Genomic DNA, 26,253 nt, shown 5'->3' with positions numbered 1-26,253 from the left:
ACCCCTCCCCACAGCCAGTGCGGCAACGCTGCCTGCCTGTCTCCCGGGCCTATTCTTCACAGCATCTCTGGGACCGACGTGGCAGTGGCCTCTGCGGCCCTCAGGTGGACGGGACACCCACCTGCCTGGAGAGCGGCCCATTCCAGCTATCCCACCCTCCAGGGACCTCTGGGGACCGCTCCCGGGGCCCTCCTCACCCTGCTCTCGCCCTGGTCTCCCGGCTGAGACCACGGCCTTGGAGGACATGAGGCTGCCTGGCCAGTCGTGAGGATCTGCCTCCCTTCTGTCTGCCATTTACCTCGTACCATCTTCCTCGTGGGGCCCTTTTTCATATTCTGAACAACTTAGAAAGTCACTTTTGTGGTCAGAATTGTTCCCAAGCAGCATTCCAGGCGCTGGCCGGGTCTTAGACGTTATTCTCATGGTTCTGGGCTCTCCTGTCCCCTCAGATGTGCTCCTCCCCCTCCTCCCCTCCCCTCCCCCTCCCCCCCTCCCTGGGACAGCCAGCCTTCTCACAGGCCCCCATAAGCCTCCCTCATGAGCCATATTGCTTTTCAGGGTTTTTAAAAATGGGCTCTAAGTATTTTGAACTTTGCTTTCCCAGGTTTGAAAAAAACTCCTCCTTTTCCCCACAAACTCCAAAATAAAGATCCCACTTCTTCCTCAGAGGAATCTCCAGCCTTCTTGGTTAGAAAAAGGTTCAGAAAAGCAACTCCTGCCTTGCTTCCTCTTCCTCTAGAGATGCGACACGTTGGAAATTCATCACTCGCTCAGCTTTGAGCAGCACGGCCCCGGGCAGGCCGCTGGAAGGGTGGCTGACGCACTTGGCGGGGGCCAGGCCTGCACCCTGGCCAGGAAGGCGCCCACCGCCACGGCCGGGCGTCCAGGGCTCCAGCCTCAGCAGAGCCCAGGGCCCTTTCACTGGGGGTCCTGGGGGAACACCCTCCCAGGGTGGGAGAAAGCCGTCACCCCATCTGCCACAGGTCCTGACGAAGCCCGTGGGAGACCCACCCATGTGGGCATCCAATCACTCTCTCAGGCCCTCCTGCCCGAAGGCTAAGCACCAACACAAAGGTCAAAGCACACTTCCGGGGTCCAGGACTCCCGGGAAAAAGGGCAGCCTGAGGTGCGGGTTTAATGAGTGAGGCCAGCTGGAAGGGATCCCCGAGAGTGTCCCTCATTCATTCTCGCCCCCCTGGTAGCCTGGGTATGAGCAAGGTGGAGTCTGTGAGAGGAAACTAGGCATTTGTGGGTGGGGCCCCAAACGCCAGGACAGCCTCCACAAGGGAGGCCCAGGCAGGAAGGTCAGGAGGCCGGCCATCTGGGCAGGCAGGAGGGAGCCACAGAATTGGGGGGCGGGGGGGGCGGGGCCAGAAGCGGGCATCGGAGAAGACGAGGTTGGAGGCAGGTAGGAGGTGAGAGTGGGCAAGGGAGGAGCTCCGAGGACACAGGTGTTGGGGGAACGGGGCATGCATGGGGGACGGGGCAGGGGAGAGAGTGTGGCCGGGCATATGGGGAAGGGGAAGGCACTGGGGGCTCCCAGCCAAGAGCGGGGCTCTGCTGTGGGTCACGTCCCCCTCCAGCGAGACCACCAACCAGAGCACAGGAGGCTGCCAGGCCCTGGGCCGTGCCCAGCGGTGGGTGCTGAGAACCGAGGAGCCCTGGCAGGATGCTCCAGGCCAGGGCGGGTGGGGTGGGAAGAGGACAGTGAAGGCAAGCGCCCCCCCCACCCCACCCCAGAGCCCCGGTACCGCTGGAAGGCAGCAGCCCTCCTGGTCCCGGTGCTGCCCCGGGTCTGGGGCTCTGGCTCCACCCAGCAGGCAGGCACACATACTTGGGACATTCTCGCCCGAGCATCTCAGAGCAGGAGGAGGTGCCTCTGTTCTACTTTCTACTTTTCTTGTAAGTAGGAAATAAAAATGGAGTCTTCCTGCTCTGGAAGGGAACAGGTCGTTCCCAGGCTGCTGTGCAAAATGAAAGCCCTTCCTCAAGGAGCCTCAGAAAAGCAGCCAGTGCCCGTGCGCCCTCGGGCGATCGGCCGGGGTGGGGGGGAGCCGTAGCCCCAGCCTGACGCCCCAGCTCACCCCGGCTCCAACACCCCACCCCAGCGCCCGCCAGGCCCCCAGCCTCCTGCTGCCCAGCTCTGTGGGCGCCTGGGTGACACCGGGGACCCACTCACATATTCTCACGGGGACCCAGGCTGTCACCGACTGGCAAGGGTGCCTGGGGGCGCAGAAGCAAGTCACAAAAAGCTACTTTGTAAAATAACGTTCATTTTCTTGATTAGAAAAGGAATACAGATTCATTAAAGAAAAAATTTAAAATAGACGAAAGAAGATTAAAAAATTAAAAAGCATCCGTAACTCCACCGCCTAGAGAGAGCCACTGTCGGCCTTTTTTCTTTCTCTTTTAAACGTGTGTGTCCTTGGGAGCTGGGCGGGCCGGGCTGGCCGGGTGGCCCGCAGCCATCTCCAAGCTGAGATGCACTGTCAGGAGTGACATTACCTGTCACGGGTCGGGGTGGCATCTGGCCAACAGCACGGGCCAGAGCAGGTCACGGGGGGCCTACCCTTCTGGGGGGAAGGGCCCTGCTATCTCCCAGCAGCTGCACTGCAGACGGTATCTCTGAGAAGGTCGGTCCCCTTCGACCACCATGAGGGCTGACCAAGTCCACGGGAAGGGCGGGAGGATGCCCACCCCCGCGCTCTGTCTGCTCTCCCCCCACCAGCTCCCCCCCGGGAGAGCCCCTCTGTGGGCCGGTTCCCACCCACCCCAGGGGAGACGGGGCAGGGCGTCCGCCAGGAAGGCAGCCTGACACTTCTGCCCGGCGGACCGTGGGCCCGGGCATGTCAGGGACGACGTGCGTGAGAGCAGGTGTGGGCCAGAGGGGCAGGAGCCAGGCTTAGAGAGGGAAGGGAAGCAGGAGAAGAGGGGCCAGGACGGTGTGAGGGCTCTGCACCCACCTGGCGTCTGCCTCACTGTAATACTCTCTCGCCACGATGTCCTCAAAGAGCTCCCCACCGGTGACCCTGTGGGAAAAGCACACAGAGGTCGCCCTGTCGCCTCCATCGCCACCTCCTGCGCGTCACCACGACCGGCAGCGCCACCGTCTTCACCTCCACAGCCATCAGCACCACCACGCTCACCACCACCACCCGCGCCCCGTCTCCAGCGTCACCCGGGACCGACAGCTCACCGAGTGCTCACTCACGCCGGGCGGTACGTCACGTTTCAGCCTTCACGCCCCCTCCATGACACTGGTACCCTTAAGCTCAGAAAACTGGGTCTCGATGATCTCAGGGACTTTCCCAGAGCGTGGGCCCAGGCGGCCCAGGAGTCTGAGCCAGGCCTCTTCCCTGTTACCCAGGCCCTGTGACTCACGGCAGGCCCGAGAAAATCTGGTTTGCCCTTGTCAAACCCCCCAAGGCCAGGGATGCGGCCCCCACACGGAGCACAGGGGCCAGAAGGGACGGCGCCTGGATCTGGCCTCCCTGGTGGGCGAGGTCACGAGGTGTTCAAAGCCCCACTCCCAGAAGGAGAGCGGGACCTCTGTCCACACACACCCTCTTGCTATGTGTCGCCTGCCAAAATGACTAGATCCCCTGGGCTGGGAAACGTGGGCGTGGACAGCAAGGGCTGAGGGACGGATACACGGGGAGCAGGGAGGAGCCGTCCCTGGGTCCCCCCAAGCCCTTCACTCCAGCCGGCAAGCTCCGAGTCCACCGGAAGTCTCCATCTAGGGCTTCTGTACCCCTGTGTGGTCCGGAGTCTCCCTCCTGTGTCCTGTGAGGACACCGAGGGACACTCCCTCCGCAGCCACACCCTCCTTCCACCTGCAGCTGCACTGGCCTCACGCGCTACGATCTCTCCGTTTGCATCTCAGTTCCCATTAGTTCTCGAAGTTGGGGCTTGGGTTGGCTTCATTTTGTGCCCAGCACTCAGCGACCACGGGCACGGGCCCTGCTGAACAGTGGCCCCGGCGTGGGCGGGCTCCCTCTTAGCGTTAGAGAAACACGAAAGGAGGAGGATGCATTGGGTGTTGGCGTGTCCCCACTCGATGCCAGCCCTCAGATCCTGTCAGACTCCCAACAAGCCTGGGACTTGGGGGAGCTTTTAGGGTCCCACTCTGCCACCTGAGGAGACTCAGGCTCAGAGCAGGGAACCGCCCGAGGGAGCAGAGCCTCCTGTGTCTGTGTGCACACGTGTGTGTGTGTGGAGGAGGAGGAGGAGGTTCTACGTCCAGCCCAAGGGGGCGGGACTCAATGTTTCTCTGCACACACAGCTCACAGGTCAGGATCTGCAGACCCTGAGTCCAAGCATGGGGCGGAGGGGGAAAGGCCAGAGGTATTGCTCGGGGCTGTAGCAGGGGCACAGGGAGCTCCTCCAGGAGGCTCCACCTGGGGCCGGGACAGGCCCTCTGGGTCCTGGCATCCACAGGAGGCTGCAGTCTATGCATTTGGGGCCTTGTGGTCCAGAGCTGTAGCTCAGGGAGTTGGTTGCAGGGGGGCTGGCTGGGAAGGGCCTGGTCTGGAGGCCAATGTTCTCCCTTTCCTCAGGCTCCGGCCAGACAGCATGGCTAGTTCTGGGCTGCAGCCACAGCCCCTGGGAGAGCCCTTTCCTCTGTTCCCAGGCCTGGTCCCCAAGGCCACGTGACATTCTGGGGCACGGGGAGTGGGGAAACCTGTCAATCTCCAAATCCACAGAGCCCCCAAGCTGCCAAAGGGCCTGGGGCTTCCTGAAGGCGATGCCAACACAGGCCAGAAACGTCTCCCCAGTTCTGGGGCTACAGAGTCGCAGAGGGGATGCAGAGTGGCAAAGGAGGGCTGTGCACAGGGGGGCGGGCATCTCCACGCCTCCACTTCTCCCCCTCCCTCAGCAGCCCCTCGCGCAGGCCTTCCCTGCCCCCCCAAACAGCTGCCTGAGGCCTAGGCCTGTCCTGGATGCTGCAGAGTGGGAGTTTCAACAGGCCTGGGGGGCCACAGAGGTTTGTGGGGAGGATGGGCGAGGCCCAGGTCCTCTCTCCTCGCCACCCTCTCCAAAAACATCAGCCGGCTTCCTCTCGCCAGCCCCGCTCAGAGCCTCTCCCCACACCTGCCTGTTGTGTGGGGCAGCGGATTCAAGACCCTCTCACAGGCGTGCACGCACTTACATGCACAAATGTACACACACGTACACACACACGCACTCGCACACCATTCTCTCCCACCTTGTCCATTCCTGAATCACACATACCCACCCACCTGTCAGCCACCAGGGGCCCGGACATGGCCACCCTCCAGCCCGGGGGCCTCTGTATTTCCTGGAAAAGAGGCTGGTGGAACTGGGTGGGTCTGGGGGCCCACGGGGGTGACAGCAAGCTTGCCAACTCCACAGGGGCCAGGGGCCAGACGTTTCAGGGCACAGCCTTGGCCCAGCAGCAGCGGCTGTGTCACAGGTCGACCCTGGTCACCTGGTTGGTGACTTGAAGTGGTGTTTTGTGGGACACAGGGGGACCGAGAGGTGGCCCAGCCCCTGCAGGCCTCTCCTGGCCAAAGGACCCCGCGTGGGCCAGGGGTTCGTTCCTCAGGCCTCCATGCCCCCATGGCCGAGGCATCTGTCATTTGAGGGAGGAGCTTCCCATGGAGACATGTCCCGCCCCCATGGCCACAGCCCCCAGGCTGGGCTTCGTGAAGGCCACAGAGAGCCACCCCAAAGCTACAACCCCTGCCCACCCCAGGGTCCCGAGCTGTGCTGACTCACGGACAGCTAAATATAGCACCACTCAGCTGGAGCTGTCGGGAAGTGAGGGGATGAGATCACCGCTTCTAAATCCAGCAGGAAGTGAGAGGCAGCAGAGGCCCCAGACACTCTCACTTAGCGCCACACACGCATGCATATGTGCACACACATGCACACACATACCCATGTGTACCCACTCCCACAAGTCACATGTGTACATGTGTACACACATGCATGCATACACCCCATAAATCATATGCACGTGTACACAGACACGCACATGTGGGTGCACATGCACACCCACAAGCCACATGTGTGTGCACACATGGACATGCACACACACTCGTACATGTCCACACCCCATGTCCATACCCCCAACTCATACACATGTTCACACACACACACACACCACACATACACACATGCACATAAACCACACACGTACACGTGTTCATGTAATCACGCTCACATACGTGCACACACTGAAACCCACAAGTGCATGCTCATAAACACACACGCACACACGCACTCATAACACACAGGCACTCTTGTGCACACCCTTCCACAAATCACGTGCACGTGTACACACGTACACGCCCCCACAAATCACACGCACACGTGCCCATTCATCAACATACACAAATGCATCCACGCAATCATAAACCCAGAGGCACTCTTACACACACGCACACACGCAAATGCTCACGGCAGCCGGTGGGCCCCAGCCAGGGGAAGGAAGGGGAAGGCAGACCGAGGGCCCATTCCTCCGGGGGTCCTCCCCTCCCTCCCTCCCCTCCGCCCCAGCCTCCAGCAGGCCGTTCTGTGTGGGGGAGGGGACCAGCTGGGCAGTCCCATCCCTCTGGGACTCCGTGCACCAGCGCAAACCCAACAAGCTAAGAGCAGAGCCGAGGGAGGCTGGCCCACGCCGCTGGGGGCGAGGCTACCCGGGAGTCGGAGGACTGCCCGCAGGGGCTGGGGAGACCAAGGGTCCCAGCCCGGCCCAACGCTGGGAGCAGATGAGAGCACAAGTCCCTAGGCTCCGGCACTTACAGATCGAAGACCAGGTAGTGGAAGCCTTCCTCGGAGATGCTGTCGTGGAGACGCACTGTGGGGACGGGAGAGGCCGTGAGCGTGGGCAGCAGCCCGGGGCCTACCCACGCCGCCCAGCCCTCCTCCCACCCGTCCAGTCCCATGGCCAGTAGCACAGCGCTCCAAGGAGGAGGGCCGAGGGCCTGGGGCTTCCCACAGCACGGGCTGGGGAGGGCCCGGGTGGCTGCTGCAGGCAGAGCCCGAGGGGTGAGCCGTGGGCCCTGCAGGCCGGTCGGCCCCAGGCCAGCATCCAAGGGCCTCAGGGGTGTGGTCCTGCCTTTCCTTTCCTCTGCCGGAGGCAGACCCTGAGCCCTCTCAGCCCCCACCGGGTCCCCTGCTCCCGAACGCAGCAGGGATGGGGCTAGGGGTGCAGGGACGAAGGCCCACACCACCAGGTCTGGAAAGGAGCCGTCCAGGGACTTCATGGGATAGAAGTGCGGAGGGTGCCATCGCCCACCTCTCGGGCCAGGCTGCGGGGACAGGGACCCCTGGGCGGAGGACCCCCTGCCCAGGGCCCAGTGCGGCATCACTTCCAAACGTCAGACCCTGAGCTCCCATTCCAGAACCGGCATGGTCGGTAGGACGGCGCCACGCCACGCACGCCCTCTCTGCTTTAGTGCGTTTTCTTCATCTCCCTGAGCCTGGAACAAGGGCCCGGCCAGGGTCGTGCTGATTAGGAGTTGATGAATGAGTGAATGAGGGAATGAATGAATGAGTGAACAGCGAAGTGGATGTCAGCACGAAGAACACAAGCCCAGTGCCTCCTTTTCCTCGAGGTGAAGACGGGCCCGGCACTAGACAGCAGGTGTTTCTAGGAACGGCTCATTTGGACACTGCCCCCCACGTGACGGATCCTGCCTTCTGTGTCAGGAGCCCGCAGTGCGCCCATCCCGAGAGGTTACAGGTGTGGAAGCTGGTGCACAGAGAGGGTAAGTTACTGGCTGAGGGTCACACAGCTCGCACAAGGCCAAAGCAGCAGTGTGGACGGGGGCTCGGAGCCCCCACAGAGCTGCTGCTCCACCAGCCTCGGCCCGCCCCGCCCCTCTGCTCCTTAGGGCTCACTCCCCCCCACCACGAGTCATGGGGCCACCAGCACCAAAAGGGTGAAGAGCAGAGCTTCTCCCGGGGCCCACAGCCCCTTCCTCATGCCCTTGAAGCTGCCCTAACTCCCAGCTTGGCTGTCAGCATCCTCCCTCTCCCAGCTCCGGGCTTCCCAAGGGCCCCGCCAGCAGTGTCCTCACACCAGGAACCCCAATCTGGCTGCAGTGGCCCCTGACCTCGGGCCACGGCCTGGAGCCCCGGGGGACAGGCCCCTGCCGCAAGCAGTCAGGGCATCTGGTCACCACGGAGAAGGGGCATGGGTGGCTCCGGGGGCGCCTCGTCTCACACGTCTGCTTCTCTCACCATCTCACCATCGCTCTCTGTGATCTCTGCTCAAGGGCCCGGCGTCCAGCCTCAGCCCCCCGACGTGCGCCCGGACCCCGACTCCACCAGGGCGGGTCTGCAACTCCCTAACACACAGCAGACCCCCGGCTCACTGCGACCTCCTCGCGGCCCCTCCTGCAAAATCCCTGAGGGACCAAAAGCTCTCCCCCTGCCGACTCCTTTCTGCGGGGGGCCCAGCACATCGGCCCCTCTGAGCAGCCTCCCCTGGAACTCCAAGCAAAGAAAGGCCCGGGGTGGAGGGGCGGCATGGAGGGGAGGGGTCCACCCTCCACCACCCTGCCAGCCCTGCGGACAGTGCCCCAGAGGGACACCCCTGGGGGCCTTTCTCTCCTCCCATGCAGGGGAATCCCCCTTCCCCAGGGGAGCCTCAGGGGTCCATAAGTCCGGGGTGCTGCTGGGCCTTCCTCCTGGTGGAGGCCACCCTGCCCGCAGGCCCCGCCCCCCGAGCAGGTGAAAGGGGCTCAGGCTCCCAGGTCCTGCTGGCAGGGCCCTCAGCCTCGCCCTGGAAGACACTGGGGGTCCTGCATGGGAGTCAAGGCCACGTGGGCATAGACACTCTTTTCAGTTAAACAGTTTTAACCTTTAAAAAATACTTATGTATTACTTTAATGGTTTAGAAGAAAACCTACCCAGCACATCAGACCCGTGATTTCACAAGCAGGACTAAGTCAAAAAAGGAATTGTCATAGAATCTATTTAAGTAAAAACAGTAAGTAAATAGCACTGCGGGTGGCATACAGGGGCAGCAGATAAAGTCCCAGTAATACCTGAAGGAGTCTGGCCTGGGAGCACTGGGTTAGGGGGACAAGGGGGTGGGGGGAGCCCAGGGATGCACCTCCTGCTGCTGGGGCCACAGCTCCTCCAGCGACAGGACCCCGAGTCCCAGGCCAAGGGGCTCTCGGTGGGGGTCCTTCGGCCCCTCCAAAGCCGCGCCTGAACCCCTCGCTGGACCCTTGTGCTGTGAGGGAGGGCAGGGCCCTGTGACCTATCGTATGATGGGCTTTGGGAAGGAAGAGCTGGGGAGTGACAGCACGGGCCCTGAGCGTTTGGAGACTGGAAGCCTTTCCCCTTCCCCTCCTGTGCTGGCCTCCTCAGCTCGGCAGGAAGTCCTTGCAGGGCCACTGTCCCCCGTGGGGCCCACCCGCCCAGCTCCTGGGTGGACCATCCTGCAAGGGAAGGCAGTTCCAGCCCAAGAAACCAGGAGGTGGTAATTTGCCATCAATGAGCCAGGCCCAGGAGAGAAAGGGTCAGTGTGCAGAGAGGAGGCTGACGGGGGGCTGAGGGGAAGCTGGGGGGAAGCCGGAGAGAGGCTAAAGGGAGGCTGAGGGGAGGCTGGAGAGAGGCTGAGGGGAGGCCGGAAGGAGGCTGAGAGGAGGCTGGAAGGAGGCTGAGGGAGGCTGAGGGGAGGCTGGAGAGAGGCTGAGGGGAGGCTGGAAGGAGGCTGAGAGGAGGCTGGAAGGAGGCTGAGGGGAGGCTGGAAGGAGGCTGAGGGAGACTGGAGGAAGGCTGAGGGGAGGCTGGAAGGAGGCTGAGGGAGACTGGAGAGAGCCTGAGGGGAGGCTGGAAGGAGGCTGAGGGGAGGCTGGAAGGAGGCTGAGGGAGACTGGAGGAAGGCTGAGGGGAGGCTGGAAGGAGGCTGAGGGGAGGCTGGAAGGAGGCTGAGGGGAAGCTGGCGAGAGGCTGAGGGAGGCTGAGGGAGACTGAAGGAAGGCTGAGGGGAGGCTGGAAGGAGGCTGAGGGAGACTGAAGGAAGGCTGAGGGGAGGCTGGAAAGAGGCTGAGGGAGGCTGAGGGGAGGCTAAAGGGAGGCAGGAGAGAGGCTGAGGGGAGGCTGGAAGGAGGCTGAGGGAGGCTGAGGGAAGGCTAGAGGGAGGCTGGGGGAGGCTGGAGGAAGGCTGAGGGCTGCCTTGTGAGTCAAGGTCGATGGGCTCTGCTCACCACCCGATGGGGCCCATTCTAACAAGGCTGTGGAAGATTCTGCCTGCCACGGACGCTGCTTAGTCTCTGTCACCCATAGTCCCTGGGGGCAGCGTGGGAGCTTTGAGACACCCTCACGTACTGAGCAGCAACCTCTTGAGGCGGCTACAGCCCACTAGTGAGGTGAGGGTGGAGGCAGCCCTGCCCTCAGCCGAGTCTCCCGCTGGCACAGAGTAGGTGTCCGTAAATACGCACTGACGAGGGGATTCCTGAGACCCCAGGTGGAGGGAGCCAACCTCACGGACAGTTGAGCACAGCACAGACATGTCTGTGGAGGGCACGGCCCACAGCAGGGCCCTTGCGGGTCATGCCCGACCCCAGACACCCAGGCCTGCTTCCCGGGACGGGCCCACACAGGGCACTGCCAAGGCCGGCCCACACCTGTCTCCTCTGCCCAGGTGCCCCCTGGTCTCTGAACAGAAACTAAAGCCCCTGGGAGGGGAGCTTCTCCCCGGGGGCCTGACTCCGGGTACCAGCTCCTAATGCTACAGCCCAGCCGGCAGCCACCACGTGCCGTCGTGCTGATCGTGAGAAGCATTCGCACCCCTGATGGGCCTCCTTTAAGAGGGGAGCTTGGCTCCTTCACTCTCGTGTGTGGCCTTCAAACAAACAGAATAAGGCAGGGTGACAGCGTGATCCCTCCCAGACTGGATCATAACTTCAGAAATTAAACACAGAACCACCATATGGTCCAAGAGTCCACTGCGAGGTATACCCCCAAAGGACTGAAAGCAGAGACGTGGACACCCAGGTTCATGGCAGCATTAGTCACGATAGCTACCAGGCCAAGTTCCACTGATGGATGAAGAGATAAACACAATATACACACAGTGGAATATTATTCAGCCTTCAAAAGGAAGGAAGTTCAGACACCTGCTACAACACGGATGAACCTTGAGGACGTTAGGCTCAGTGAAACAAGCCCGTTCCCAAAAGACAAATGTTATGTATGGTCCCCACATCAATGCGGTTCCCAGGGTGTCAAATTCACAGAGACAAAGTAGAATGGTGGGTGCCAGGCGCTGGGGGCAGTGGTGGAGGGGTTAGTGTTTAATGGATGCAGAGTTTCCCCTGGGGGTGATGAAAAAGTCTTGAGCACAGATGAGGGCAATGGTTACACAACACTGTGAATGTCCTTAACGCCACTGAACTGTACACTTAAAAATAGTTAAACTGTGGCGCAGTGGTTGAGAATCCGCCTGCCGATGCAGGGGACGCGGGTTCGTGCCCCGGTCCGGGAAGATCCCACATGCCGCGGAGCGGCTGGGCCCGTGAGCCGTGGCCGCTGAGCCTGCGCGTCCGGAGCCTGTGCTCCGCAACGGGAAAGGCCACAACAGTGAGGCCCGCATACCGCAAAAAAAAAAAAAAAAGAAAAGAAAAAAAAAAAAAAAAAGTTAAACTGATAAATATTGTTACATATATTTTACCACAATCTGGGGAAGAAAAAGCACTCTGTTCCTTGTTCTCCTTCCCTCTCCATCTCTGTCTGTCTCTCTGTCTCTGTCTGCCTGTCTCAATCTCTGTCTCGGCCTCTCTCTGTCTCTCTTTTTCTTTCTCTCTGCCTCTGTCTCTCGAGCCCTGGGCAGGGCCAGCTCATGGCCAGGCCACCTGTGTAGCTGCCCCAGGCCCCAGGCTCAAGCGGGTCCTGCCCTGCTGTTGCTGTTTTGAAATTCATAATAATTTTTGAAAAGCGTCCCCACATTTTCATTGTGCACCGATCCCACAAAGTACGCGGCAGCCCCAGTCACCCAGCTGAACTGCTCTTGAATTCACGGAAACAGAGAAAATCAACGCTTGTTGGTTGAGTTTTGGGGTAATTGGTTGCCAAGCCTGGACGACTGACACCCTTGTGAAACAAGCCTAGTCCACAAACAGGGAGACTGTGCCCCAAAGCGGTTCAGTGGCTGCTGTGGCTTCTGAGGGGAAAGGTGGGGTCCGAATCCAGATCTCTGAGCTCTGAACCTCAGCACACTGCCTCGGAAGGGAGGGCTTTCACAGCTCACACCCGGCCCCCCACGGGAACCCTCTCGGTTCCTCGCGGGGGGGGGGTCCCTGTGAGGAAGGCAGCAGCAGCTCCACTTTCCAGATGGGCAAACGGAGGCTCCTCCCCTGCCCACACCCTGAGCACAACTGCTTCCCGAGTGAGTCAGGACAGGAAGGGGAGCCCCTCCCGGAGCCCCTGCCCCGCCTCTATCTGAACACGGTCCTGCTTCCTCTTCCGGGGGGTGCGGAGCTGCTAGCACTTCTGTTCAGAGATGGGGCTGGGTAGACACAGGCCTCGGAGCAAGGGGCTCCCCTCACCTCCCCCAAAAGTCTCCCCCACTGCTCACTCCTCCGAGAGCCCCTCCTGGGTCTACAGAGGAGGTTCAGTTGGACCCCAGAGTCTCAGCTCTGCCTCCCCTGTGTTCTAGAATAAACCCCCGACGCGGACTCCAAGGACCACCACTCCGATCGCGCCCAGAACCACACGCGGTATGCAGCCAGGGCAGGGGGGCTTCTTGTTGAAGAATTGTCCCCGAACACCAACCCAAGAACATCCAGGTCTTCTCCCTAGTAAGGGGATTCCTGAAAATCACTCAGAATGCGGGACCCACACTTGATGGGCGGTCAGCGGACACAGGGGAGGGAGCTGGCATGGGAAGGGGTGTGGGTGCGGTGGCGGTGCGGTGGCATCAGCCAGGAGCACCAGGAGAAAGCGTCCTCGGGCGCCTGGACCTGGACGGGCAGAGGGGCAGCAGCCCTTTTGCCAAACGTGCCCCAGCCCAGTGAAGAGGGGGCTGGGGTCCCTGTGGACACCCACTTCAGAATCACCCACAGGCTGGCTCAGATTCCTAACCCTAACCCTACCCCTAACCCTGGGCCCGCTCTAGGCCTCCGAGCCAGGCTTTCCCGGGGGGCAGGTCAGGAATCTGTGCGCCGTGATTCCAAAGTCTCAGCCTCGAGAGTCCGTGGTTAGAAAGAGTATGGGCCCAAGCACGAGGGCAGCAGCAGCCCTGGGGCCGACACTGAGGGGCCCGCCGAGAAACGGGAGATCTGCCTTGCCCTGCACCTCACGCCTGGGCTGGGCCAGCTGCAGAAGAGCCAGCGGCCTGGAGGGGCCACAGCCAGCGGGGCAGCAGCTCCCACCACCAGCTCCGAGGACCCTGAGCCCCGCTGCGGCCCTCCTGGCCCCGCGGCCGAGTCCCTGCCCTGGGGGTGGCACGGACATGGCTGCTGAGAACAGCGTGGCATCCCTTTTAGACAGAGTCCTGGGTGTCATCCCGGCACAACTGAGTCAGAAAGCGGGCAAGAGGGCCCAGGAATCCACCCTGACGAGCTCCCTGGGTGCCTCCGAGAACGTGGGCCCACCCCTCCCCCCGTGCCACCTGGCTGCTTCCCGGCGTGGCCAAGGGCTGGGTCCTGGGTTCCTCAGGAGTCCCTAAAGGGACCAGAGGTGGAGAAGGACAGGCAGCTGTGTTGCGCGGACAGGGGCCGCTCACGGCTGAGACAGGCAGGCGGAGGCTGACAGGCCCCGGATCTGCACCAGCTTCCAGGATCTGGGGTCCCAGCAGCTCCTACGATCATGTCTGGACTGAATCCCTACTCGGTCTGGGGTTTCAGAAGGAAGGGACCTACCGTGGGCAGGGTACCCACACTCCCTGAGGCCGACACCCAGGCTCCTGGGGCTCCACGTGCCCCCAAGGGGGAAGCTGATCCCCGCCCCAGAGAGCAGCTCCAGGGGCCCTGGGCTGGGGGGACGGCAGAGGTTCTCCAGAATCAGACCTCAGACCTCAGGCCTCAGGCCTCAGACCTCAGGCTGGGGCTGTGCCTGGTGTGGTCTTCTGTTTCCAAACTTTTTTCTCTGTAATCAGGCCGCCTGTGGCTTTTCTGAAGCCACGGCACGTGAGGCCCCTGTGTGTTTTCACCAGAATCATGGATCAGACTTCCAGAGTGGTGGGCAAGGACCCGTCCAGGAGGAGTCCGGCCTTGACCTCCCCCAGAGGGTTGCCCCAAAGTCCCTGCAAGAATCCCTCCGGGTCAGGAGGAGAAGATGTTTCCAGGGGCCTGAGGGTGGGACACTGCAATGGAGAAGGAAAGGGATGCCTTTGGGGTCCCCCTGCTGGCTGTACCGGAGAGCTGGGACCCCTACCCCGAGGGCTACTCACCGATGTTGGAATGCTTCAGAAGACGGCAGATTCGAGCCTCTCTCTCCAGCTTCTGGTGATCTGGGGACAGAAAGGGACACGGCATCACCTCGTGGCCATGCAGCCAGTGACACCCCGTGCCCCTCGACTGCATGCTGGACAGACTGCCAACCACGAGACTCACGGCCAGGAGGACCCGGCCACCACGTCCCTCAGCGTCCACCCGGGTGACCGCTGCCTGCCCAGGGGACACGTCACGTTGTGCCCCCCCACCCCCATCCCGACCCCTGGCTGGCAGTGTTGGGCTGGAAGAGGCTGCCCGGTGCCCGGAGTGAGGGGCCCACGGGAGACGGGAGTGGTCCTCACTCGGGGCCAAAAGTTTCCCCAGGTGATTCAGGAAGAGAAAATGCCATCTATCAGCAACAGAACGGACGGCGCCAATTTAATCCTTCACTCATTTGCCCTAATTCCAGACTCTGCAGAGCTTTCTGCTGAGGCCTAATTTGTTCTTCAGGAGCAGTTGAGGGGCTGGCAGAGCAGGGCCCACGGCCCGCTGGGGGCGTCCAACCAGCGTGCGGGTCAGCATGGGCCTGGGCCGGCCTCCGGCTGGACGTCCGGGCAAAGGATGCTCGACCTGACCCCCAGCCCTACGCACAAACCTACAAGACACAGGCCTGAATTTTGACGGGCGCTGGTGTTTATTGCACCGTCAGCAGGAAGAAGAGTCAAAGCCTCAGAGAGAAGTCACCCCAGGTGTGACGGGTGTGGACCCCGAAACTGCCCCTCCTCCTTCCAGCCCTGTGCCCCTCCTCCCATCCCCAAGGGGCACAGGACCTCAGTGCCAGACGCCGGCCCCCCGCAAGGACCGAGCGACTTAGCCAGAAATTTTATCTTTCCAACAGAGGTCCCAGGAGGATTTTAAAAGCTGATGGAGACTGTCACAGTAAAAAACTAAAAAAAAAAAAAAAAAAAACACATTTCCACTGAGCGGAGAAGGCAGAAATAAATCACACAACAGAATACACCCATCAACGTGTACACATCACCCCAATCTCCCGACGTGAGGCCGAGCGGAAAAAGCCGCTCACAGAGGAAGACCCAACCCGCACGGCACTGGGCACACGGGTGGCCGGACGGTGAAGAAAGGTGGGGATTCAGGGTGGCAGCTGCTCCAGGGTGGGAAGTGACTGGGGAGGGGGTGCCCGGGGGCCTGGGACCCCCCCCCCCGCCCCATCCCCCGCTTGCACTGAGCCCTTCACTGCAGGGGCCTGGCGAGGACATTAATACACCAGACAAGACCACAGGACCACCTGATTCACCAGGTAACTCCTGAAAGCCCTCACTAGCGGGACACAGTTAATGTGCTCATTACAGAACGTCCTCAGAAGCAGTAAAGCCGCTCGGTAGGCCTCCTCAGACCTGCCAGCCCATCCCTGCCTCTGCCTGCGGGGAAAGGACCCAGCCACCAACAGGTCCTCCTGCAAGAAGGGAGCCCGCTGGCTAGTGCGTGGTCAGCTCTCCCTGGGCCATGAGCCAGAGGCTGGGAGAATCAGGAGTCCTGAACACAGCCATACCTGTTAACACACGTGTGCCTCTCCTGAACGGGAAAGCCACGCCTGTGGACAGGAATCTCTCTGGGAACACCTGGGGCATCCAGCTGGCTCTCCCTCCTCTCAGGATGGGCACAGATGCTAACACCTCCCCGAGCTGCCCACCCGGGTCCCATCTGTCTTGCCAGGCCCCTTGGCCCTGGGAGGGCTCTGGCAGAACCGCAGGGCAGGGGCTGGGCGTTCGAGACAGACCCTCGCACCCTCCCTTGCTCCCTCCCTCCCTCCTTCACCTCCACATCCATGGCAGCAAGCACTCTTGTGGCCCATCCTGCCGGGGTGGGGGTGGGGGGACAGGGTGGGCGGGGCAGCTACAGCATCAGCAGACAAGATGCAGCCCAAGAGTCACCATTAGGAGGGATAAGTGGAAAGCGGCCGCAAAAGAACACAAGCGGGGTGGGCTTTCACTTTTCCGTCTGTATGAAGCTCAAAAACAGGCAACGCTAAGCATAACCGGGTGGGGGCGGATGGCTTTCCATATATGTGAGGTCCACTCTAGAGAAAAGCAGAGGAATGGTTCTCGCAACATCCAGGACCGCGGCTCGCTCGCAGGGTGGAATTAGGAGGGCTGGATGTGCACGGTGGTGGGTTCGTGGGTTGTTTGGTTCTTTCATAGTGTTGTTTTTTTTTTTTACATTTATTATTCTGAACATTTTTCAAACTTAAAGTTGCAAGAATAGTACAAAGTACTGTTGGACCGCACTTCTGTATAATCGCTGTCCTTCCTATATATACACTTACCCCCTCTGAAGCATGTGAAAGTAAGCCCCGCATTTTGTGTCCTTTCACCAGGTAACACTCGCTGGGTTTCATAAGAACAAGGACGTTCTCTTACATAATCTCGGGGCAGTTACCCCACTCACTAAATCCAGTGCAGATACGATACTCAATCTAACCCACAGTCTACATTCCAATTTTGTTCCTGTCCCCATAATGTCAGAGCGGATTCCTCCTGATGTGGATGGCACCTGAGCAGCTTACCCTCATGCGGATGGGGCCAGAGCAAGGCTGAGGTCAGAGAGAGACAGGAGGCTATAAGGCGGTGGGAGCAGGGGTAGTTTTCTCTGGAAAAACTGCCTGATTGCAGTCATAAATAAAAACCAGGAGAAAAATCCATGGGGGACTCCATCTTTGGGAAGCAGATAACAAACAACTATATCTTTTTACTGAATCTTGTCACCAAGGACAGAGAGTCTCATCCAAAAAATCTGGACCTACTCCGAGGCATGTTTGGGGGGATAAATTATTTGTTTGGGGTCAAGAAGAGACACCATTACTCAACCATAAAAAGAAACGAAATTGAACTATTTGTAGTGAGGTGGATGGACCTAGAGTCTGTCATACGGAGTGAAGTTAGTCAGGAAGAGAAGAATAAATACCGTATGCTAACACATATATATGGAATCTAAAAATAAAATGGTTCTGATGAACCTAGGGGCAGGACAGGAATAAAGACGCAGACGTAGAGAATGGACTTGAGGACACGGGGAGGGGGAAGGGTAAGCTGGGAGAAAGTGAGAGAGTAGCATGGACATACATACACTACCAGACGTAAAATAGATAGCTAGTGGGAAGCAGCCGCATAGCACAGGGAGATCAGCTCGGTGCTTTGTGACCACCTAGAGGGGTGGGATAGGGAGGGTGGGAGGGAGGAGATATGGGGATATATGTATATGTAGAGCTGATTCACTTTGTTATACAGAAGAAACTAACACACCATTGTAAAGCAATTCTACTCCAATAAAGATGTTAAAAAAAAAAAAGAACAAAAAAAGAACAGACACCAGGCTGCCCAGCCCAGGTGCTGGCGTCCACCCCATGGCCACGCAGGTCACTGACGCTCCCGGCTGTCCCCTTTCCATATTGGGTCCAGCATCGCTCAGCCAGAGAGCAGCTCTGAAACTCTGCATCACTACACGTGGTCCAAGCTGGTAAGAGGCCAAGTGTGTACATCACATCAAGATAGTAATTGCTTCACTCTGGGTGGCAGAATTACAGGCAATTTTTGTTCTGTTTTTTCCCCAACTTGGACAACAATCTTGTGTTACTTTTATCATAGGGAAAAATATTGGGCTTTTTTTAGAAGTTTGAGCCTGTCTCCAGTGAGCACAAAGCCACTAGTTAAATATGATGAGGGTGTGTCATAAAACCCGCTATGGTTAACATTTGCCCTGGGATTAAAAATCTAATCTGATATTCCATGACCTCAGATGGGAACCAGAAGCCACAAGAAGGGGCTGGAGGAGGAGGCTGTCCCTCTCCGGCCCAGGAGGCCCATCTCGGGCCCGGCACGTGGCCATGTGAGGAAGAATCCAGCATCCTAACTCTGCCCGCATCCTATGATTTTTCTTTCTACAAAGTTGAGGCATCATCTCTGAACGTCCAAATGGACATCGTAAAACCCACCATAGACATGGTGGGTTTAATTTAACCCAGTCCCGTTGGCAAGAAGTGTGTCCTGGCTCTAAACCACCAGTGGGAACCTGGGAGGACACCTCCACCCGACCGCGTCCCCCGGCGGGCAGCAGGACGTGGGACCGGCCAGCAGCCCTGAGCCAGCCCTGTGACCTCTCAGAACTGCTGCACCTGCTCATCTCTGCCAGCCTCCCTCCCTCCCGGGGCCCCGGCCCCAGGGACCTGCCTGGATTCAGAAGACCACGGCAGTGACCAACCACCAAGCAGGCCCATGGAGAGAATGCAGTCAAAAGGCTGCCCATCCCACCCAGGACCCGTCAGCACCCCGGGCACCCCAGCCCAGTACCCCCTCCTGAAGGAGGTCCCAAGAGTCCTCCTGAGCAGCCAGACCCTGCCCTGCCCACCGCAGTGACGGGCAGGGCAGCGGGTGACCCGAGGAGGGGCCAACCAGGCACCTGCCAGGGCTGTGGAGGCCACGGTGCCTCGAGCCCAGCCAAGAGGCTCGAGAGGGCCCTCCCAGGGCTGCGGCCTGGTGCCCTGAGGGTCCGGGTGCCCGGAGTCGCCCTGAGGCCCAGGCACCTGCTGCTTGTGGCCCTGCTACCACGTCGGCTGGCGTTTCGTTACGGAACACTGGTACGTGTCTCGGAACGTGTGCCACACCTGTGCAGGTTTGAACGCGAGGAGGAGTGAGCCCCGACAATCTACCCCACTGACACCCCCGCGCATCCTGTCCCCAGAGGGCATTGGGCGCCCTCTCCAGGGTCGGTCACTGCATCACCCCTCACGTGTCCTGCCTTTGGGGTCTGAGGGCGACCTCTGAAATAGGACATGGAAAAACGGGGAGCCACGGAATGAGGGCACAAGCTAAGCTCCCCGCCAGCCTCCAGAACCCCACCCTGTCAAGGCAAGACCTCTCCGCCCTCCCCCCCGCCACGGACCCCAGGCCAGCACTGACCGTGTCCTGGGGACCCAGGGGACACCAGTCCCGGGTCCCAGGGAGCAGGTGCAGCAGTGCCGTGAGCCCTGAGGACAGCAGAGTCGGGGTGCGGGGGATGGTGCTGCCTGAAGGAGATTCAAGGGGGGACGCCGGAGTGAGGTTTTGGAGGAGCTTGCCATCCGTGAGGGCACAGACTCGGTTCTCACACCCCCTCTGATGTGAAGCTCTAGGGAACTCCTGAGTTCAGCCATCTTTTAAATGCTCGGGTGCCTTATGGATCCGCACCCCACATGGAGACCAGCCTAAATGCCTGTGGGCCTGTAGCCAAAAAGCGACTGTCTTGTTGCGTCTGGGGCAACCCGACGTGCACGCGACACTTACACCTGCTCCCGCGAGGGGGCCGTTAGAGGCAGAAACAAGCTATTTATTTCTCCTAGCAGAGAAACACCCCATCGATAAAACACAGCATTCACTCATACTCTATAAAAGCGCTTATCAAACAAAAGAAAAAGCACTTTACTCAAAGACACCAGCTACCCTTGGACCTGCCATCACCAGCTGTCACCCGCCTGAGCTCCCGTCACAGCTCCCGAGGCGCCACGCCCTCGGCTCTGTAGCCCGCGCCCCAGCAACGTGGGACCTGGAAGCTTCTGGGTGATTCTGCCTTGATCTCCGTGCAGGCCCACCCTGCACTCTGGGGGTCCCTGAGGTGTGGCGCCGCGTGACCCGGGAAGGGAGGTGGCCCTGTGCAGCCCCGCACGCCTCACGCTGGGTGCACACCCCACACAGGATGGCAGTTCCCAGACCCCAGGAGCCCCCAGGAGGCAGGGAGGGGCCCGCTTGGGGCTGTCACTGTGCCGTGGCTGGCACCCACCACCGCGAAGGGAATGGGTCAGGGGACCCCATGGAGCAGGAAGAGACAGGCGCTGCCACATGTGACCACACGGGGGCGCTGTCCACTCAATGTAAGCGTTAACTTTGACTTCAATAACTCGCCGTGGAATGGCAGAGAGAGACTCAAACCGGCTCCTCCCCGCCCCGAACTAACTCATCAACAGGGCGGGTCCTCCCAGGCAGGGACCCCCAGGTGGGGGCAGCCCGAGCTGAGTCAAGAATGAAGAGGTAGCTGCTGTGGGCAGGCGGGGAGATGCCGCCCTTGGAGGTGGGAGAGGATGTCCGTGGGCCCTGCTGCACCCTGCAGGGTGGGGCGCACGGTCGAGAAACAGGCACCCAGAGGAGCTCGGAGTCCCCAAGGCCAGGACTGGTCCCGAGGCTGGTGGCCTCCCTCATAGCCCCCCAGTGACGGCCGCCTTCCCAGCCGCCACCTGCTTCCTGGCTGTGGGTGACTCGGCAGAGCGGGGCGGTTGCGGGGGTGAGAGGAGTCGGGAGAAGGGTAACAGGAGGGACTGGGTGGGCGCCTGGGTCCTCGCCAGCTGCCAGCAGCAGCAGCAGCTGCGCCAGCACGGGCAGAGGAAGGGTGGGGCGGCGCGGGGGAGGCAGGAGGCCCAGCCTGACGAGGGGCTGCCACCCTCTCCGGGGGCTCGGCCTAGGACAAGTGTGGCCACGCCCCGGGAAGCCAGGAGTGAGGACAGGTCAGGCTGGAGCGAGCATGAAACCCCGCGTGGAAAGCCCACACCGCCTGGCACGTGGAGGGGTTCAGGAACGCTCTCTCCTCCCCGATACCTACGGGACGCCCCCTAGCCCCTGGGGCCGGGCGGGCTGTGTTCACTGGGGAGACCCCACCTGCTCAAGGGTCTCCTTGGGCTTCCGCAGTTCCCCCCCTGCCCACCCTGGCTGGAGGACGACCTGGCCAGGGAGGATGGCAGAGGGCTCTGCTGGGGTCCTGGCCTGGGACACGGGAGGCTGGGACACATCAGGGAACCGGCTGGAGATCGTGGGCCACCGTGGCTGCTGCCCAGGACATCCCGCCAAACTCAGCAGATCCTGGACACCGAGTCAGCAGGGATCTGAGCGTCAGGTTGGGGTCAGGCCCCCGCCCCGGGGTCACCATCCATTCCTGCACTGAAGCACAGACACCCATCCCTTGTGGCCAAGGCCCCAGGGGAGAAGGATGCCCACAGGGAAGGGGTGGACAGGGCCGGCCGGCCCTCAGGCTGTGGGGTGTGGGGAGTGTCCGTATGTCCGGGCCCCAGAGGGTGACATGTCTACAGAATCGCCTGCCTGGACATGCAGCACGGGGGTGCGGGTGCGGCTGGAGGACGGCAGCTGCGGGGAGTCCAGCCAGCAGCCCCTGCCCTTGGCTGCCTCGCCTGTCCTCACCCGGCTGGGTGTGACCAAAGGCCGGGGGTCCTGCGCCAGCCAGAGACAGTGCCGCCCCTCCCCCGGGCGGGGAGGTCAGATGCCCACGCTGCCCTCCTCAGGAGGTCCGAGGACAGCCACAGCCTGCAGGGCTGAGGGCAGCTCCCACATCCCATCCTGGCTGTCCAGCTGTTGACTCCGCAGGGTGGGGGGCTGCCCAGGCTCCCGTTCCTTCCAGGCTAACCCAGCAGTGAACCCAAACCAACATCGTCAAGCTGGGGCGTGGCAGGCTCGCCTATGGGCCGGGCTCGGCTGGCCACAGGGACACTGGACACAGGGCCCTGCACGGGGCCAAGCCTTGTTCTCTGAGTCTGTTCCCCATGTGTGAAAAGGGTTGGGGGGCGTTCCCAGGGAGAGGCCACGGAAGAGAGGAAACCCCAGCCGCCGACCCCTCCCCGCCGCCTGCCCACAGAGCTGGGCACCGGGCCTGTCATCCTCGCTGCTCCTCTTGCTTCCCTCCTCCGGCCTCCGTCCAACACGACACTCAGGACCCCAGCAGTTGTCTCCTCTCCAGGGGCTACCATTCTTCCAAAGGGAGGTGGGGGTCCACGGCTGCGTTGGACAAGGGCAAGGACCCGTTGTCCCCAGGCGACCCGCACCACTGGGCCCCGGGGTGCATCATTTGGGGTTCCCTCCTCTCCTTCCCACCCGTCTCCACCGCCTTCGCCATCGGATGGCACAGAGAGCTTTCTAGAATCTTCAGAGGCTCACGGATACCCACATCCCACTTCATGCGGGCTCATGCTAATCACTGTCCAGCCCCAACTCCTTAACTCAACGTGTCCCAAAATTGTCAAGAGTCCAGGGCAACAGAGCGCGGGAACACGGGCCAGAAGCTCTTGTGGTTCCAAGCTGCTGAGTCAGACTCATAGAACGCCCTGGACATTCACAGCAGCCAGCGGAGTCCACAACAGCCCAGGGCACCCTCCAGCCTGCGCACCTCGCCCTACCACCCCCAGTCCTGCCCTCAGGGCCCCAGGAAGGGGGTGAGCAGGCCTGGGGGTGGCTGGACCGGGGCAGACAGAGGCCAGTTCAAGGGTAAGCACCAGCACCTGCTGACCCTGGAGGCTCCGACCTCAGCTTCATCCCCTCCCTGGGTGCAGAACGGACAGACTGCAGGAGAAGACGGGACTTTCGGGAAGGACGTCCCCAAGCCAGGGCCTCGGTGGCTCTCGCCTCCTGACAGGGCTCACGGGGCTGGCGCATGTGGGAGCGACCCCAGGGGCGGTGCGGGGTCCTGCAGCAGGGCCTGACCATCCGGTCACTGTCAAGGGGTACAAGCTGGTTCAGGAGCTGGAGGAAGGTCACAGGGGAGCGTTGCCCTGAGATTGCAGCCGTTTCTCTGCTCCACAGCACAAGAGTGTCCGCGGGGCGCCTCGGATTAGCCTCTGCTGTTTGCTCTTTGGCTCTTCACAGGCCCCACGACCTGCCCAGGGCTCCCCGCGAGGTAGGGCTGCTATTGACATCGCTTCCAACTTCCGGATGGAGGACGGGGCACAGGAAGGCCGTGGGGTGGGGCATCGGAGCTGGGCCACCAGCCGGGGGGGGCTGGTGTGGAGGCCTCAGCCATCCTATGGCCTTTCTCCTGGGGCTTCTCAAGCCTTCAACGGGCTAACATGCTTGACCCCGGCAGGCTCACCCAGGGGAGCATCTAGGGCCCTGGGGGCATCCCATCCTGCTCTGCATCCAGCACCGGGGTCCCCAGGAAGGCCCAGGCACGCTTCAGCCCCTGGAGGGCACTGGCAAAACCATGATTATGAAAAGAGCGGCTCCCATGGTAGCTTCCTGTGTGTGTTTTGTTTTTAAAAGGCGGCACGCGACCAGCATGGATCACACCAATGTCACCTGGCAGCCACACAGCCCAGGGAGGGCACCTGTGTGGGTCCTGCAGATGCCACTGCCTCGTTGGGACAAAGGGAGGGCTCTCGAGGGGCACGGACAAGCCGCCAGGTGCACGGGAGCTGGGCCAGCGACCTGCCGCTCCCCACGCCGCGGCGCTGAGGCCTCTGAGCTGTTAGCTGGCCACGTGGTCCCCAGAGCCCTCACTCTGCGGCCCCCGTGGCCTTTCAGCTGCTCCTCCGTGGGAACAGTCGTCCTCTTCAGGCTCAGAGCCATCATCACCCAACACGGGGCACAGCTCAGCTTTGAAACAGACGTGGCATTTTAGGATGTAAGGCCTGAAACGGGGGCCCCGTGTGACGTGCTGCCCTGATGTCCGGTGAAACCGTGAGGGCCCGAATGGCCTAGCTGCAGGCTCCCCAGCCCGCTCACCCAGCCAAGTGGCCCTCCTCCCAGGCAGACCAGGGGCAGAGCAGACCTATCGCCAAGGGGTGGCCTCGGTCCCCTGCCAGAAAGGAATTATTCAAACAAGCAACCACATCCCCCTGGGGGAGCCAGGGGCACCCCACTCTCTGGTCACCACGAAGCCTGCCTCCCTCGGTCCGCTGCTCACCGCCCCGAGGGCACCCGAAGTGGCCTGCGTGACGTGCAGTGTCCTCCCCGCGCTCTGAGCCTGTGTGATACAGACTGCTGTCCATCTCAGCTGTCCGGGGTCCCCCAACCTGTGTTTGGTCACACCCACGACCCTAGGGCAGGCTCCCACGCTGACTAATGGGTAAAAAGGAGGTGATGTGAATAAAAATGACTATCCTCTCGAGTCCTCAGTTTTGTCAACTGTAAAACGGGACAGTATCACCCTCCAGTGCAGTAGGGCATGGTGACAGCAGGAGCCCACCAGTGGCCTCCTCCTTTCCTGCTTCTTTCCCCAGCCCCAGTGCAATAGGTCCTACGCCGGGGGTAGGGTCTCATCACAGCCCACCCCAAGATAGCACCCGTGACACTGCCACAGCACAGCGTTCTTTCCAGGCCAGGGCATGGCCCCCAGAGGGTGCAGGGCTTTTTCTGTCAGTGTCCTACTCAGACTCAGCAAGGCCTCTGGGACGCCTCCCTCCCACCAGCCTCCTCCTGCCATCTGTAGTTACTGGTGGCCCAGACCACCACCTCCCAACAGTCCCCTCCTCCAGCTCAGTTCTTGAGTTGAAAGCGCTCTGCTCCCCCCCCACCCCTTCATCATGTTCATTAGGGACCTACTGTGCGCAAAGCACAGCCTTGGGCTCAGGGAGGGAGACCAAGAGGCCCCTGCACCCCGCCCCGCCCCCCAGGAGCTGGGAGACAGGCTGTGCGGAGACAGAAAGCCAGCCTGCTGGGAGCCAGGGGCTGCCATGCTGAGCAAGAGGATGGGGGCCGGGAGGCTGCGGCCACTCTGGCCAGAGCCCAGGTCCTCAAACCTGCTGCTGCGCCTCTGACCCTATGCTCACCTCCAGGGGGGCCCTTGGTGCATGTGGGGTGCACAGGGCTGCCGGTAAGGACCCCTCCAGATTTGGGGAATGAGAGGAATGGCTGATAGAACAACCCCACAAGGGCCCAGGAGTTCGTGGAGATTTCTTCCCAGTAACCCTGGACCAGTCCACCTTTTAGGTGCTGCCACCTCCCCACCCTCTCTTGACCCTCTACAGCTCAATGGGGTAGGCAGCTGTGGCCTGAGTTCACGGAGCATTGGTATCAGGCCCCCCCAGCCCGTGGGACTCAGGGTTCACAGAGGCAGCCGTGCCCCAGAAACAGACACACCCCAGAACCAGTGAACAGGGCCACGGAGCTGCCACATTCTTCTCACAGGTGAGGCCACCAAGCACACGGAGGGGGTGTCCACCAGGACCCCTGCCCACACAGCCTGGCCTCTACCCCTTTTCTTCTCCTCTCCTGCCTTCACCCCAGCTTGGGGAAGTTTTGACTTAGCCTGTTCGATTAATGAATTAATGACAAAGACCTATTCTCTCAACAACTCTGTTTGGCATTGCCTGATAAAACACAAAATGGCCAGTTAAATCTGAATTTCAGGTAAGCAACAAGTTTTTTTTCATATAAATATGTGCCAAATTCAGATAAATCATTTTCTAATACAAGTATGTCCCATGCAGTTTGGGACATATTTGTCTTCAAATATTTTTCACGGCCTATCTGAAATTCAAATTACTTCTAAATCTGGCCACCGCAGCCGGTTCCCTCATTGCTCCCCCATCCTCTCCCTGGCATGGGACTGGGGGGGTCCCCCCCGCCCACAGGGGCCCCCATATTTCCCTCTTACTCCCCCCCACCTGCAGGTGGGCGCCCCCAACTCCGCAAAAACCCAAGTTCTGGCAACAGAACCCGGGAGGGATGGGTCTGTCCAGTTAAAGACTGACCCTGGGGCAAAGGAAGGGATCTCCTACTCCACCCACCTTCCGGGTCCCCAGGAAGACCCCTCCCACTGCCCAGGGTCCCGTGGAGCCCCGATTCGAGAGCAGGGTCGACCAAAAGCTGGTTGGGGGTTTGGGACATACGTATTCTAAAAAAATGTTGTTTATCTGAAATTGGGACATTATACAGTGAGGCCCTGACTCCGCCCCTCGGGCGCTGGGAGCGGCCAGGGAGGGGCAGGGGCGGGGCCGCGGAATAGGCGGGAGGGGTGCCCAGGTCGGGGAGGGGTGCCCGAGGGGGAGGGGAGGGGAGGGGAGGGGAGAGGAGGGGGGAGCCCAGCGCCCGCGGCGCATGCTCAGCCGACCCTGCAATGCGGCGCCGCGTCC

The 26,253-nt window shown here is 61.1% G+C and overlaps 1 protein-coding gene and 1 long non-coding RNA gene across 18 annotated transcripts in view; one reads left to right on the top strand and one right to left on the bottom strand.

Moving 5' to 3' along the window:
- The window catches only part of CAMK2B (calcium/calmodulin dependent protein kinase II beta), a 94,548-nt gene that overhangs the window by 29,110 nt on the left and 39,185 nt on the right, over window positions 1-26,253 (bottom strand). For all 17 annotated transcript variants that reach the window (XM_067043053.1, XM_067043059.1, XM_059075089.2 and 14 more), the window contains exons 3-5: window positions 14,375-14,434; window positions 6,769-6,823; window positions 2,964-3,029 (exon numbers count right to left, since the gene is read on the bottom strand). In XM_067043053.1, the coding sequence (XP_066899154.1) occupies window positions 2,964-3,029; window positions 6,769-6,823; window positions 14,375-14,434 (181 nt within the window). The remainder of the gene's footprint in view (window positions 1-2,963; window positions 3,030-6,768; window positions 6,824-14,374; window positions 14,435-26,253) is intronic.
- Window positions 22,515-24,250, top strand: LOC136794804 (uncharacterized). Its single transcript, XR_010842017.1, has 3 exons — window positions 22,515-22,669; window positions 22,985-23,078; window positions 23,441-24,250. It is a non-coding gene; the product is annotated as an uncharacterized lncRNA (long non-coding RNA).

This window comes from Kogia breviceps, chromosome 9 (assembly GCF_026419965.1).
Source record: "Kogia breviceps isolate mKogBre1 chromosome 9, mKogBre1 haplotype 1, whole genome shotgun sequence".
Classification (NCBI taxonomy): domain Eukaryota; kingdom Metazoa; phylum Chordata; class Mammalia; order Artiodactyla; family Physeteridae; genus Kogia; species Kogia breviceps.
Note: the sequence above shows the minus strand (reverse complement) of the source record. Positions and strands in the feature narration are given on the sequence as shown.